Below are 13,487 nucleotides of genomic sequence, written 5' to 3'. Positions count from 1 at the left end.
TCGACTCCGCCTCCGCCAACTCCAGCGTCAGCGCGTCGCATCTCTCTCTGGTAAGTATTATATCTGTTACTAGCCTGCCCGCGACTCCGACCGCGAAGAATTGAAAAAGGAAAAAGACCATTTGTTCTGCTAAAGTATGTTGTACGAATATACCAAATGTCTAACGCGTCGCATTTCTCTCTAATAAGTATTTTATCTGTTACTAGCTTTTACCCTTATGATCGACGAACTTCGAAAGAATATGGCACTTTAAGAAGAAAGCTTTTACCCGAGACTCCGTCCGCGTGGAATTAAAAAAAATGGCCTATGTTCTATGAGAAAATGACAGTGATCTTAAATCATAATATTTACTACCTATATGTATGTACAAGTTTATTTACTTACTTAAACCTTTGTAACTCCTGTTGAAGAAGTTCAATTTTCTCCACGGTGCTTGCGGACTCGCCTTGTTTGCTCAACCATAATGATTCTTTGGCACTTAATTCCCTGTAAACAATTCACAGTACACTATTATTATAAATGTGAAAGTTTAGATGGCTGGATGTTTGTTAGACTGTATTGCCTAAACGGTTAAACTGATTTCGATCAAATTTGGTACAGATGTAGAGGATAGTCTGGAAGAACACAGGCTACTCACTTTTGTATTTTTTATTCCACGTAAACGGAGTCGCGGGTGAAAGCTAGTGGAGAATGAAACACACAATTGTACTAAGGGAGTCACTAATATAGGCTTGTCAACCTAATTAACACTAAGATAGGGTCTATGTTGTTATTGTTCTTACTTCATTAATTCACTTTCCCGCTCCTGGAAGTATTTGCCGAGCACCTCCAGCCTGGTGAGGGCCTCAGAAGCTTGCTGACTGGATGTGCTGTAAGACTCCTGAGTCGTCTTCAACTCCTCTGCAAGACGAACCCTCTCATTATGTTCTATCTGGAAGAAAATGTTTCTTATAGTTATTCTTTAAATCTAAATATGTCACAACAAAAATAAAAAAAAACTTGATAGCTCCTATGTAGACTATTTTAAGCCAACATTTAGCAATTTCCACCTTGTAAATTTTTAATTTAACTTGATAAATACTAATTTCTTGGTGAATTTGTAAGTAACTTTAGAAAGAGGTTAACTTTAGTTCAATCCTGTCAAAAAAAAAAACTTTAGTCACCATCCTGTCAATGTCAAAAAGGTGCCACAATATCCTATATCGTATTGTCTTGCACAATTTGCATTTCAAACATATGACAGTTTACTAAGGATGTATCAAAATATAGACATTTGTGTGTATGGAGTTGAAGTTGTTTTTAAATTATTCTTATAAGAATAATAGTTTAGAAACACATTTTTGAAAACACTAATTTGAATTACATTTTTCATTGAACAAAATTACCTCATATTTACTCAAGTATGACTGTCTTTCCTCCAATGCTTTAGATAACTTTGCTTTTATCTCTGTGTGGTCTATCAATGTGGCAGCGTCCACGTCTGAAGATGTTCCACTCTTAAGCTCTTTTATAGCATCCTGAAATTTAGAAAAATATACTTAAAATATAGCTGTATTTTATAGGTGTTTAGAAACTTTAGTTTTTAACATTTGGTTGAAGACTTCAACACTTTTTGATATAGAACATGTTAAGTATACTTGTTTCTTTTCACAAGTGATTTCAATAAAAAATGTAGCAATATAGAATTTGTCAATGAATTTTATTTATTTAAATATATGAAATAATAATTACCTTGAGAGCTTCAATTTCATGATTCTGTAATTCAATAGTGTTGTTAGCATCTGACAATTTCTTATTCATTTCTTCAAACTGTTTCTTTTGTTTTTTGTATTCTTCAAGTGATGTTTCAGCTGAGACAAATTTTAATTGGAAATTGTCCCTTTCTCTACTCACTGATATTAATTCTTCTTCAAATGCTTGAATCTTTCCTGTAAAGTAATACATATGAATATATTAAAAAATAAAATGGAAAAATACAGATTTATTGGTTTCTTGGTTTAGTTGAGTAATTTTTCCATAGAATCGGAAACTAAACAGGTTTTTAATATAGTTACCATTATCAAAAAACATCAATCCATTGTTTTAATCATCTTCAATGTCTACCCCAATCTATGGAGGTTTTAATGTTTCTTGAAAAAAAAAACTTAATTATTATCTTTATCTAGACTTACCATTTAGCTCTGTAATTTGTTCTTCAGCATGATCTCTCTCAGCTAAAAGCTCACTTAAAGTATTTTCAACTTCACCCAAAGTATTCTGTAACTCTCCGGCAGTATTCTCCGACACTCGAAGCAGTTTCTCATTGTCGTCTAAAGAATTTCGTAATCTATCGTTTTGTGCCTTCAGTTCATTAATCTCTTCTTTTAATGATTTCACCATATCGTCCATACCGAAGGAATTGTCTTCGATACCAGTTAACTTATTCTTTGTAGTAGCAAGTTCCTCTTTAAGGATCTCGCACTCCTGTAATTAAAAACTTTTATATTAAACGCTGGCTTTCATAATTAAAAATCTATTATTAAAAATAGTATACATTACTCTGTGAAAATATTTGTGGAACAAATAGATTAACTATATAATTGTATTTTTGTTTTATTATGAAAATAAATAATCTATACTTCTATACTATTATAATGAAGCGTAAACACACATTTCTTTGTTGCCTAAGATGTCAGCAATCACAGCATATTTTTGAATAGTTATTTTTTTAATAAAAAGCCCTACACTTACGTCACGCTTTAGGCTATATATTTTCACGCCATTAATCTTAGGGTATAATTATTTTGGATACAAACCCTACTTGAATAATTTGACAATTCTTCAGAGGATGAAATTTTAAAAATTAATCTCTTATGGATTATTTGTTGAATCTGGTAATTAGATATATTTCTTTATTTACCTTTGTGCTAAATAAGAGATCTCTTTGTAGTGAATTAATTGTACCAATAAGTTTTCCATCTTGCCTTTTATTCTCAATATAATAAAATCCTAGAGTAAATAAGAGGACAGCGCCAGCGGTAGTTAAAAGGAATGTTAACAATCTGTGTTTCTGACTGAAACTTTCACCATCACAATATTCATCGGTATAACATGTTTCACCTGTAAACAAATTTTACATATGATAAAATTAAATTTTAACTTAAAAAAATAAATCTGATCTGGATTTGTTCTTTTTTATTTCAATAGTACAGTAATTTAACTTATTGAAATTACAACTTTAAACAAACATATTTAAATAAGTTTACCTATATAAAACTGTAATGACTGACTTATTGAAAATAGACATATATATATCATCAATTAAAACATTTACAGTCTTACAAATAAATATGGTATAAAGTTAAACTTAGGAATAAACTGAGTATAAGCAAAATTTGTACTAATATTGTAAGGCTGTAAAATGTTATGCAATGGATTATAGACAATAAATAAATTATCAGCAACTAAAATATGTAAAACAATCTCTCATATCTATTGATTTTAACCATGCTTATACTTATTTGCTTAATATAATTGTAGAATTGAACTGCATTAATATATTGTAATTTCTGTTGTTTTAAAGAAAGAGAAAGGGACAAAACAAGTTCTATGACATTGGAATTCTATAACAAAACATACCTGCAGTAGCAAATATCGCCTTTGTTTGTTCATTAATCCCCATAACATTATTATAAGTAGTAATTATGTATTTCATTATAGAAAACTCCTTTTCTGTCTCCGGTTGAGGATTTTCTGGATTAAATAAGCTTTCATAATGTGGAGGAGTCTCGGTTGTTGTTGGCCATAAACTTGCTACTGTTGAGTACATATCTGATATGATACTTTCAGCATTGTCATTATTTAGTTCTGGACTTTCAGTTGACATTGAGTACAGATCTTCAATTGTAATTGGAGGTGCACTTTCAGTTGGAGGTGTATTTGATTCTGTGGTACTATCTGAATTCTCCGATGAAGAAGTTGATATAACTTCATCGGTTGGAATATTAGTTTGTTCAGTTGTTTCTACTGTAGTTGGAATATTTGGTGGGGTTGTGTAATCAACTTCTGCAGTATCTGATGTATGAATAGCTTCAATTGTGGCAGCAGGTATTGTACCTAAATTTGATGGTATAGAAGGTTGTGCATATTGTTGATTATTCAGAATATCTTGTTGAGGAACATTATTAAAGTTATCTATGTTAGAAGGAATTTCAGTTTCAGGAGGCTTCTCGGTTGATTCAATGTGACTGTCTAACGGCAGATTATCTTCTTTAGTTTCTGGTGAGTTAATTTCTATGTTTTCGGTATTTGCAGAAGGGATGTTTTGTTCAATGTGTTCTGGTATATCTTTCGAAGGTAAAGTTTGTGGAATATCTTCTACTGGTATTTCAGTATTGGCATCAGTTAATATGTTTTCATTTGACTCTCTTTCATGTTCTTGCGAGGGGAAATTTTCAGTAACGGTATTCAACGTTTCTGAACTGAAATTATCATAATTTTGTTCTGCTTGCTCTATGTTAGCATTATTTGATGGACTGCTTGTACTCGGAGCTTCAGGCTCCTGACTTGATGGAACTATTTCAGGTATTTCTGTGCTTATGTTAGCAGATTCAGGGTTTTCTTCGGTCTCTATATTAACAGTATCAATAGTTTCTGTAGTTATTTCATTACTGACATCTACACCTTCTGCAGTACTACCTTGAGTATCAGAATTCAGTAACATATTTTCTACAGAATTGCTATTTAGTTGTACATTAGGATCTATATTTTCTATTATTTTATTGTCATTATTACTTGCAGAATTTTCTTGATCAGTCTGCAGATCTGGATTGTTATCTACAACTGTGACTGTTTCAGTATTAACAGAATCGGAAACAGTACTATCATTTTCAGCTGGGATTGAGTCATTATTGTTATCATTATTATTTTCACTATCAATACTTTGTGTTTCAACTGCACTTAATGGAAGTATATTTTCTGGGGTTGCATGTACAGGTTGTTCTGTAATACTTTCCTCTTGATTACTTGTAGCTTCTGTTGTAAAAATGGTTGTCCCTTCAAATACTTCATGTGGTTGTTGCACTTTATCTGGTTGGAGATCTTCTTTAACATTTTTCTCAATCGGTACTAAATATGTTGGATTTCTTTCAATAATTTTTGATTCTCTTAAAAACCTCGAGCTTACGAATCCCGTTTTACCATTAATTTTCGCGTACCACAAATCGGGATTGCTACCAGCTGATTTCATATACACTAAAGCATCTGAATTAGCTCGAAATGACATAAGATCTGGGTCGCCGCTATTATATGTTAGAAGTGTTTTAGCTTTCGATATGGGCTCTGAAAATATTTAAATATGTTTAACATATATTTCCCAATCTATTCTTACTAGAAATGTCATGTTTCCAAAAAACTTACCGCTACATTTTTCATTTACACATAAAACTTTATCTGGTAGTCTACATTGAAATAAAGATACAAGTAACATAAACACATAAAATTGGAAAACGATCATATTTGCATTTTATTTAATAAAGTATTAAACTATGGAATTCATAAAATTTCTCAAGAATCAAACATTAGGCCACATCATCTGTCAAGTTGCTCTGACAGACTCGTTCCGTTTTACGCAGGATGTTACAAGCTACACAAAGTAGTAGCAGTGACATTACAGTACAGAAAATGTAATGTGTAAAAAATAAAGCATTTAAAATAGCAGGAATATTATTAAATATACTTATTATCACCACGGTAAGTCGTGGAAGTGGCTCTCATTTGTAATTTGCCTAGGCAAAATCCAAAGACTGCTATTTTCACATTGAATAATTTTAGTGTCAGAAAGAAGTGTTTTTGCCACAGTACAAACTTGAGGCATCCACGATTTGCCGGTTAAATTATTTTACGCCAGTATAAAACCCACTTTTATAATCTATAGAGTGGTTTTGAGGCATTTTAGCTTAACGAATTCATTAGTTTCCTCATTGTAGTGAAAGTTCGTTAGAACGTTAAATACAGTATTGTTTGTAACAGCCCCTAAGAGGCTTAAAATCCCCTTTAGCACGAAATTGGATTGCTCACTGAACTGATTCTATGTATTTCTATAGCCGATCTAACTATTCGATGATTTAACAGAAACGTTTTACTAGTTTCTACCTTCAATACCAGTTAACACAGAGCTTTATTACCAATGTTTAAACAAATCTAGATTGGTAAATATAATGCGCTCATTTTTTTAAAGGAGACAAAAATCATAAAGGATTATATCTGAGTACATATGAGTAACCTAGCGTTTTATACTGTTTTAATTATCCCGCCCAAGACCATCTGTAACGTGGGTAAGTAAAAAGCCTATTTATGTTAAACCTTTTAAAAATATCTGAGTTGCATAAAAAAGAATAAAATAGCAAATTTCAATTTTATGTAATGTCATTGTTATCAAGATAAAAGTCAGATTTGACACCAAAAAATGTCTTTAAAATCCGAGATATCTTTAATAGAATTATCTAAACAAATTCCTTTCAATATTGGTAAGTAACGCTTCAAAAATACTCAAGATTTGTAACTGTAACAGGGCACGAACGAAATAAAGATTTTTAAGTGTTGATCACAAAAATGTAGGAGTGGTTTCAAATAAAACACAATGTTTCAGATGATACTTTAAAACAGCAGTTATGCTTTGGCGAAACACTAATAATAAGTTGTGGACACACAGAGGGAAAATCTTATGACATTTTATCGGATTCAGAATGTTCCACGTCCGAAACTTCGGTCAGTGAAGAAACCGATAAGGTTAAGGATATTAAGCTCTTGCAACCACAGGAAATTGTTGAAGAGAAGGCTTCTAAACACTCTAGCGACGAAGATAACGATTTTCATTTCTATTTTTTCCCTGATTGTAGTAAACCTGTTCCTCCCAGAGATAGTAAAAGCAGTCTTATCATTAAAGATGGTATGCCACATATTAATCGAAGAGATGTCCACCAAGATAATTGCAGCTGTGAGGTTGATCAGCAAGGTCGATGTAAATGTTTGGTTGAAATACCCTGTCTTTGCGGCGCCGAAGAGAAACCGGAATGCGTGTGTGGTGCATTGCAAAACATATGTGTTTGCAATGAAACAAAACCAGATGTCAAATGTTCCTGCAAAAGCGCTGAGATATGTACCTGCATCGATGACAAATGTCGTTTAATTTGCAAATGCGATAAAATTGATAAGCCATGTATTTGTCTCAGAGATAAATTTCCACGGCCTGTTTGTATTTGTAAACATAAACCCAAGACGTATGATTCTTCAGTTCCTTCCGAAGTACCAGGCGAAAGCGCACTTGAGGAATCGACCACCAGAACAACTAAATCTTCCTGTGATTGCCAAAAGCGTAAACCCTCTGAACCAGGGGTAGAAGAGGAAATGACATGTGTGTGTGATCAAAAAACTGAAGGAAAAAGCGGTATTACTTGTTCTTCGATTTGCCAAAACCCTCAAGATTGTTCTTGTATTAAAAACATGGAGAACGTTTGTCCATGTTTTCCGGCCACTAGAGTTTGTACATGTGGAAATCCAGAGAATTGTAAATGTTCATGTATTTGTGAATGTACAGCACCTTGCATATGTGACACTCAAAGTAAGAAAAAAGTTGAGTGTGATTGTTACATACAACCGCGTGATGGTGTCGATCAAAGCGAGGTCAAGAAACTAAAGAAAGTAAGAGCTGGAAAGCATGGATACCGCTGGTGTCATGATGTTGATCCACGACACACATATTTCGGTTATGGTTATGGAAGACATGAAAAAATTGTGCATAGAGAGGTAGAGGAGAAGAAACTTGTAATTACTGATATGAAAGGACAAAAAGAAGCCGAGAGTGACGATAGTGAAAAACCAAATATACCAAGTTACAAGAGAAAGACAAAAAAATTGTCTCTCGACTGTTGTAGTGCTGTTGGAGGTAACAAACCTCTAGACATATAATTTATTGTGGGATCGTATTAATTCTATTTTTTAATTCACCATTTTTATAGGTATAACTATTAATGTTGAGACGCTCGGAGAGGACAAAGGTAAATTCCTGGTTCAGGTAGTTTCACACTCATCTAGAGAAGCTGCGAAGACAGGCTCAAAAATTGTCAGCATCGTAGACTGTAAGCTACACACACTGGAAGAAAACAGAACTGAGTAAGTATGACGTTCTAGTTACGAATAGGTATTAAATATGCCTGTATAAAATTGTATCTTGGCATGTTTTTATCATTCAACATATCGAATTTTCGGATTTAACTAACAGATTAGTTCTCTTGATAAAATCTAACTTTACATTTGATAGTAGCTTAAAAAATAATTGGTACCAGGAATTGATTTTTCTATTATTACATGTGTGCTAAGTAATTAGACTCTTAGACAAAGTAATACTCGATTAAAGAAAAGTCAAAAATGGATGCAACTGACAAAACCATTCGAGAAATCACGTGCTTGTGGCGTATTCATTCCTCTGCATTTTATCGATTCTACTATCGATGTCGCTAATCGAATGTCACTTTTTTTGAGGGGTACCTTCGTTCATACATTCTTAAGATCGAAGGTACTAACCAAAGTAATGTGCTGGCTAGTGAAGGTTATTTTTTAAATAGGAAAATATTTCCTTAGGTACATACAGAGTAGAGATAAATTTAAAGAGAAGCGAAATTATATGGCAATTTGCGAGAGCGGTTACTACAATAAAGTCACTCGTATATGTGGCGACCGTCATTTAATAAAGCGGTTTTATCATACCTTTGAAGAAGCCCATAACTTTTTGTTGGAAGGCGCTAATATCGTGCTTATGCGTTATGTGGGTCTGACTCGTTACAAAGGCTGTATTAAAACGGATACCGTTCTTATTGGCGGCGTTGTGTGCGAAAGTATTTATGTAAGTATACATATTATGACTTATTATGTGTTGCTTTGTTTATCTTAATATGTATGGTAGTAGAGTAGATGTCCGGTCGTATGCGAGAAACATTGTAAAGGACGAGTTTGTTATGTTTTTGAGTTCAAGATGGCTTTAACCAAATTTTGTTGACGTTAGCTTTGGAAATATAAACCTAACAAATACTATTTCATGTCTTGTAATGTGTAAATGATGCAATTCTACTTAAAATAACATATTAGTAAGGAAATAAATTAATATGTTTTTCATAATTTCAGGTTTGCCTTGGAGTGAGTAACGCGATTGTTAACGGTAAACCATTCTTTGTGGTGAAAGTTGAACGGCATATAATTGAACCCTCCGGCTACGTTCACCAAACCCTTTTGGTTCTGTCACTTAGGGGTAAGATTTCTCTGCATTGAATCATCTGTACTTTTGAATAGACTAAATGTAAAGGTATAATAAACGTAAAGAGAACCATTCAGTACCCTTTCCGTTTTATGTTAAAAGGTTACATCGTAAGCCAGGAGTGGGCGAATAACAGTTACATTCTACATATAAATCCGTTGTTACGGATCGTTCCTGAGAAAGACGAAATAGAACGGCACGAGCCGCTGCGTGAGACGTGGCGAACCGACCTGCAATTGTTATCGGATTACCTAGACTTTAAGGTAACGTTAACTGCAATATCCAATTTACTACAGTAAAGGGGTACTGGTATGCCCTATACTTCAGTAATTCTGAACTGAGTTAAAATAAGATTTATATGAATAGACTAATAGACGAGACTAAATATTGGTCTGAGAAATATTCAAATTGCTACATTATCTGGTGTTCAAACGTGGGTTTCTACTGCAGAAACTATACAGATAAATTCTGTTATTTTATCTTTCTGATTTTGATTTCTGTTAAATGTACTATATTCATTAATAATGTTTAATGACTCAGTTTGTTTATGGTTAGTTAACTATGCTTGATGTCTGACCGCTGCATTTAGCGGTAAAGTAAATCAGGGTTTTCACACGCGCGTTGTTTGTTTCGAATAAATACACGTCGGATGGACAGGATCGCTTTACCCGTATATTTATAAAATTGAAATCACTAGATTCATAGAAAACGGATTTTGATAAATGCGAAAGAAAAAACTCTTGTTCTGTGATTTCGGGATTATGACTTTCTTAATATTAGCTAAACTTATAATATGAATATAGGAATAACACTAAAAATGACTGTTATATGCGCTCCGATAATGGATCATTAAAGACAGAAATTTATAATTTTCAAACAATTAATATAAACACTCAAAGCTAGAGATCCCGCCAAGATGGCGCGCTATTCCAATATGTCTAATGACATTTGACAGCTGTCAGCTAGGGACGGACATATATGCCCATAATCTAGTGTTGCGCCAATCCTACAGAGCAGTACTAATTTTCTCCTTAACATAATAAATAGTGAAAAGCATAAATGAAAGTTAATTCTATTCCAGTCTACAAGAACTTCAGAAGGCGGGCGGTATGTATCTGAGAACGGTGAGTTGACTGGTACAATCCGCGATTACTTACAAGCGGTGCTGTTGCTACGCCCCAGTGATACTCTGCATTTCACCCGGCATTACTTCGGAGCTGCACTTTCAGCTCTAGACTTACCCCATAACGAATTCTTTGACTCTTCAAACAAACACGTACGGTATTTCTTCTTTGAAGATTAATTCGATTCGATCTTTTTGAAATATTACCACTTAAAATTTTGGAAATTTTATATTTACATATATCGCTGCTTTGTGGACATTTAAATAAAAATTGCAATAGTTTTTAAAAATTGCAGACGAATATTTTCCTACAAACTGTTCCCAATATTTTGATATTTTTTTTGATAAACAGTCTGAACAATAAATGATTATAACTTCAGATTAAAAAATAACAAACCTGAATGAACGTAAGCGGGATTAGTGGCGCAAGTTGAAATGAACTCGATGCCGGCGTCCTTCTGAGATTACGTTAATTAACATTTCCCCACACTGGGAATACCAATTATGGACTCAATATTTCTGATTTCATTTCCTAGATTCATTGCTTACAGACATTTCGACGGGATTCATGTTCAAAGTTTGATTAAAATGAAGAGAAATACCTTTTGCAAATTTCGTCGCAAACATCTGAGAATTTGTCGGTTCACGTTTTCTCCTTCAATTCGTACTCTGTTGATGAGACATCGATAACTTTGATGAGTGTTTCTTGTAGAATGTGTTCATAACAAATAACATAGTGATAAAAAATCTTCATAGATTTGATTTGATATTAGATGAGTCAGGGTAACGAGATTAGATAAAATGCACATATAAAAAAATGTGTTAGGAGGTTTTAATTATTTTCATATATTGCTCAGGTTTCCTATTATGTTTTAATTTTATATTAATTATTTCAACATTAAAGTAATTGTGTTCGACGTCTTGAATGTTGAAGCGGGCTTATTCTGTTAAAGGTAAACAAAAGGGCAAAATATAATTTGGATAAAGCGTAAATCAGATATTAGCCCTCTGTTAATAATGGCGAGACGGTGAAATTGACTGCTCCATTTTAATTAAGACTTAATAAGACGTCGGCAGTTAAAATTTTGCTTTGCTTGTTAATTATCTTAAGTTTAAAATACAAAATCTTAATAAGGTTGATTTCTGAACATTGAACACAATTGTGAGCAGGTGGCCCTAACATTCAGTGATTGCGTAAAGAATTATACTTTCATAACAAAACATCTTTATTAATGAAATCATTACTTTTCCTAAAGTTAAAGGTACTTTAAGTTTTAAGACAATCTAATTAAAGGGAAAAATTAGCGAGTACCTTATTATGTTTTTATGTACAAATTAGATAGTCTTAGTAGACCGAGTCGGAATAAATAAATAATATTCTTTGTTGTCGTACAAGGAATATTACTATTTAATTATAAGTTACAAGACATGAATTAATTTTTCATTACTGATTAGCTATTTCACATTGAAGTCAGGATGTTAAAAGAATAGAAACAGAAGCAGTTTAGTACTTCTCATTGGTTATTTATTTTCTAAACGACATTGAGTTAACTGCATAGTACTGATGTTGACAAAAGTAATCCACGTAAAAGCTCACTATTCGACCTACTTAACACACGTATTAATCGGCCTCTTTTATTTTCGACCTACTTTCAGAATGCTTTGGAAACTGAAGGTGACAAGAAGTTAACAAAGACCCGTAAGTTTCCATCGATGTAACATCTGTACCACACGAGTACAGTCTCTATACAAAAATAAGTGCTTACGTATCTTTCAGATAGAAATAATCAGTCGAATTAAGTAAAGAGAGAATGCTATTGCTTCCTTGTTACCGTTATGCTGGTAGGCGGCTCAATAATTTCTCTACTTTACGAGGCCTCATATACTGAAATTTGGTAACGTTTGCACGATTGTTTTTGTGTATAGGGCACTCCTTTGGAATGCCCAAAGATAATTATACCACAGGTCAGTCTTTATAAATTATCCAGTCTGAATATTTTATCGCAAATTTGTAAATTCTAGAACTTAAGTAAACCTCGCAATATGTTATTTGTAAATAAAAGTACTTTAAATGTACATATTAAATAAAAACAAGTAACTTTAACAATAACAAGTTTCTAATTAATTTTGGTCTGCGGGGTTTTGAAAATAATTACATAAGTTTGCGCAATTAAAATTTAAAATGGAACAGTTTTAAGGACCTCGTTGGTTGAACTTATTCAATCCAATTACGGTTCAAAAGCTGTCTGTTTGACGTTTTATAACGATCATTTTTGTTATACCTTATAACGTGTTATTCCATTTTTATAGCTTTTGTTTTATAACTTTAAGCTATAAATCGTTAACAAGTACAAACTTCAAAGCTATAATTAATTGAAATAACAACATACGTTTATATAAAATTTGACAAATAATATACCCTATTCTAGATAACTTACATACACTGTTCCTCTTTTTGCTTATTAGCTTTTGACCGCGACTCCGTCCGCGTGGAATTAAAAAAAACAAAAGACTAGCTTATGTATTCCTCCAGTCTATCCTCTACATCTATATCATATTTCAACAATATTTTAGTCGTTTAGGCTACAAACTCTAACAAACATTCATCCATCTAAGCTTTCGCATTTGTAACATTTGTAAGAATGTGATCAAGAAGTAATTAAACGCAACTCTTTATTTTGTGTTATTTACTAATCATAATTATGGATCTTTTTAAAAAACATGTTTTGTTGATTTTTATGTATATCTCAGAAATAAATTGCTTCGACTGATGCTATTTTCCCCCTTAATATTATTTTGGAATTAAAACACGAACGATTTTTAACACTCGAACTGGACGCTTCGAATTTTAGGATTTTCGAAAGTGAACTAGCTTAAAGTGCGAAGTTATTCTACAGAGTCCTTCAGTTTGTAATATTTTCAGTTTTAATTGGGAAAAGTTACGTAATTATTCACAAAACTTTAAACCTACGTAGGACTAAATAAACTAAAGGGACCTAAGCTATAAATTTTCCATTCGTTTATGTTTATTTAATACCCAAATGTGTGGATTAGGGACCTAATTTAATTTAGATA

The 13,487-nt window shown here is 32.7% G+C and overlaps 2 protein-coding genes across 2 annotated transcripts in view; one reads left to right on the top strand and one right to left on the bottom strand.

Annotated features, from left to right (window-relative positions):
- Positions 1-5,597, bottom strand: part of LOC106106436 (probable basic-leucine zipper transcription factor J) — an 8,206-nt gene extending 2,609 nt beyond the window's left edge. Inside the window, exons 1-9 of the mRNA XM_013287015.1 lie at positions 5,398-5,597; positions 3,619-5,319; positions 2,900-3,099; positions 2,172-2,463; positions 1,732-1,928; positions 1,386-1,517; positions 783-931; positions 385-486; positions 6-47 (exon numbers count right to left, since the gene is read on the bottom strand). Coding sequence (XP_013142469.1) covers positions 6-47; positions 385-486; positions 783-931; positions 1,386-1,517; positions 1,732-1,928; positions 2,172-2,463; positions 2,900-3,099; positions 3,619-5,319; positions 5,398-5,494 — 2,912 coding nt within the window. The 5' untranslated portion in view covers positions 5,495-5,597. The remainder of the gene's footprint in view (positions 1-5; positions 48-384; positions 487-782; positions 932-1,385; positions 1,518-1,731; positions 1,929-2,171; positions 2,464-2,899; positions 3,100-3,618; positions 5,320-5,397) is intronic.
- An 815-nt stretch (positions 5,598-6,412) lies between these two features.
- Positions 6,413-10,663, top strand: LOC106106533. Its single transcript, XM_013287132.1, has 7 exons — positions 6,413-6,506; positions 6,629-7,924; positions 7,998-8,151; positions 8,620-8,881; positions 9,160-9,283; positions 9,392-9,552; positions 10,371-10,663. The coding sequence occupies exons 1-7, from the start codon at positions 6,446-6,448 to the stop codon at positions 10,590-10,592; spliced, it is 2,280 nt and encodes a 759-aa protein (XP_013142586.1). The 5' UTR covers positions 6,413-6,445; the 3' UTR covers positions 10,593-10,663.
- Positions 10,664-13,487: the final 2,824 nt, after the last annotated feature.

This window comes from Papilio polytes, unplaced genomic scaffold (assembly GCF_000836215.1).
Source record: "Papilio polytes unplaced genomic scaffold, Ppol_1.0 DF822178.1, whole genome shotgun sequence".
In the NCBI taxonomy this organism is placed as follows: domain Eukaryota; kingdom Metazoa; phylum Arthropoda; class Insecta; order Lepidoptera; family Papilionidae; genus Papilio; species Papilio polytes.
The sequence above is the reverse complement of the archived record's forward strand: the minus strand, read 5'-3'. Positions and strand labels throughout refer to the sequence as shown.

Bases quoted from the DNA above. Each gene is read 5' to 3' on its own strand.
- LOC106106533 (XM_013287132.1), top strand. From the start codon at position 6,446: ATGTCTTTAAAATCCGAGATATCTTTAATAGAATTATCTAAACAAATT. The intron at 9,284-9,391 runs GTAAGATTTCTC...TTATGTTAAAAG, and splicing joins TTTGGTTCTGTCACTTAGGG to GTTACATCGTAAGCCAGGAG. The intron at 9,553-10,370 runs GTAACGTTAACT...ATTCTATTCCAG, and splicing joins CGGATTACCTAGACTTTAAG to TCTACAAGAACTTCAGAAGG.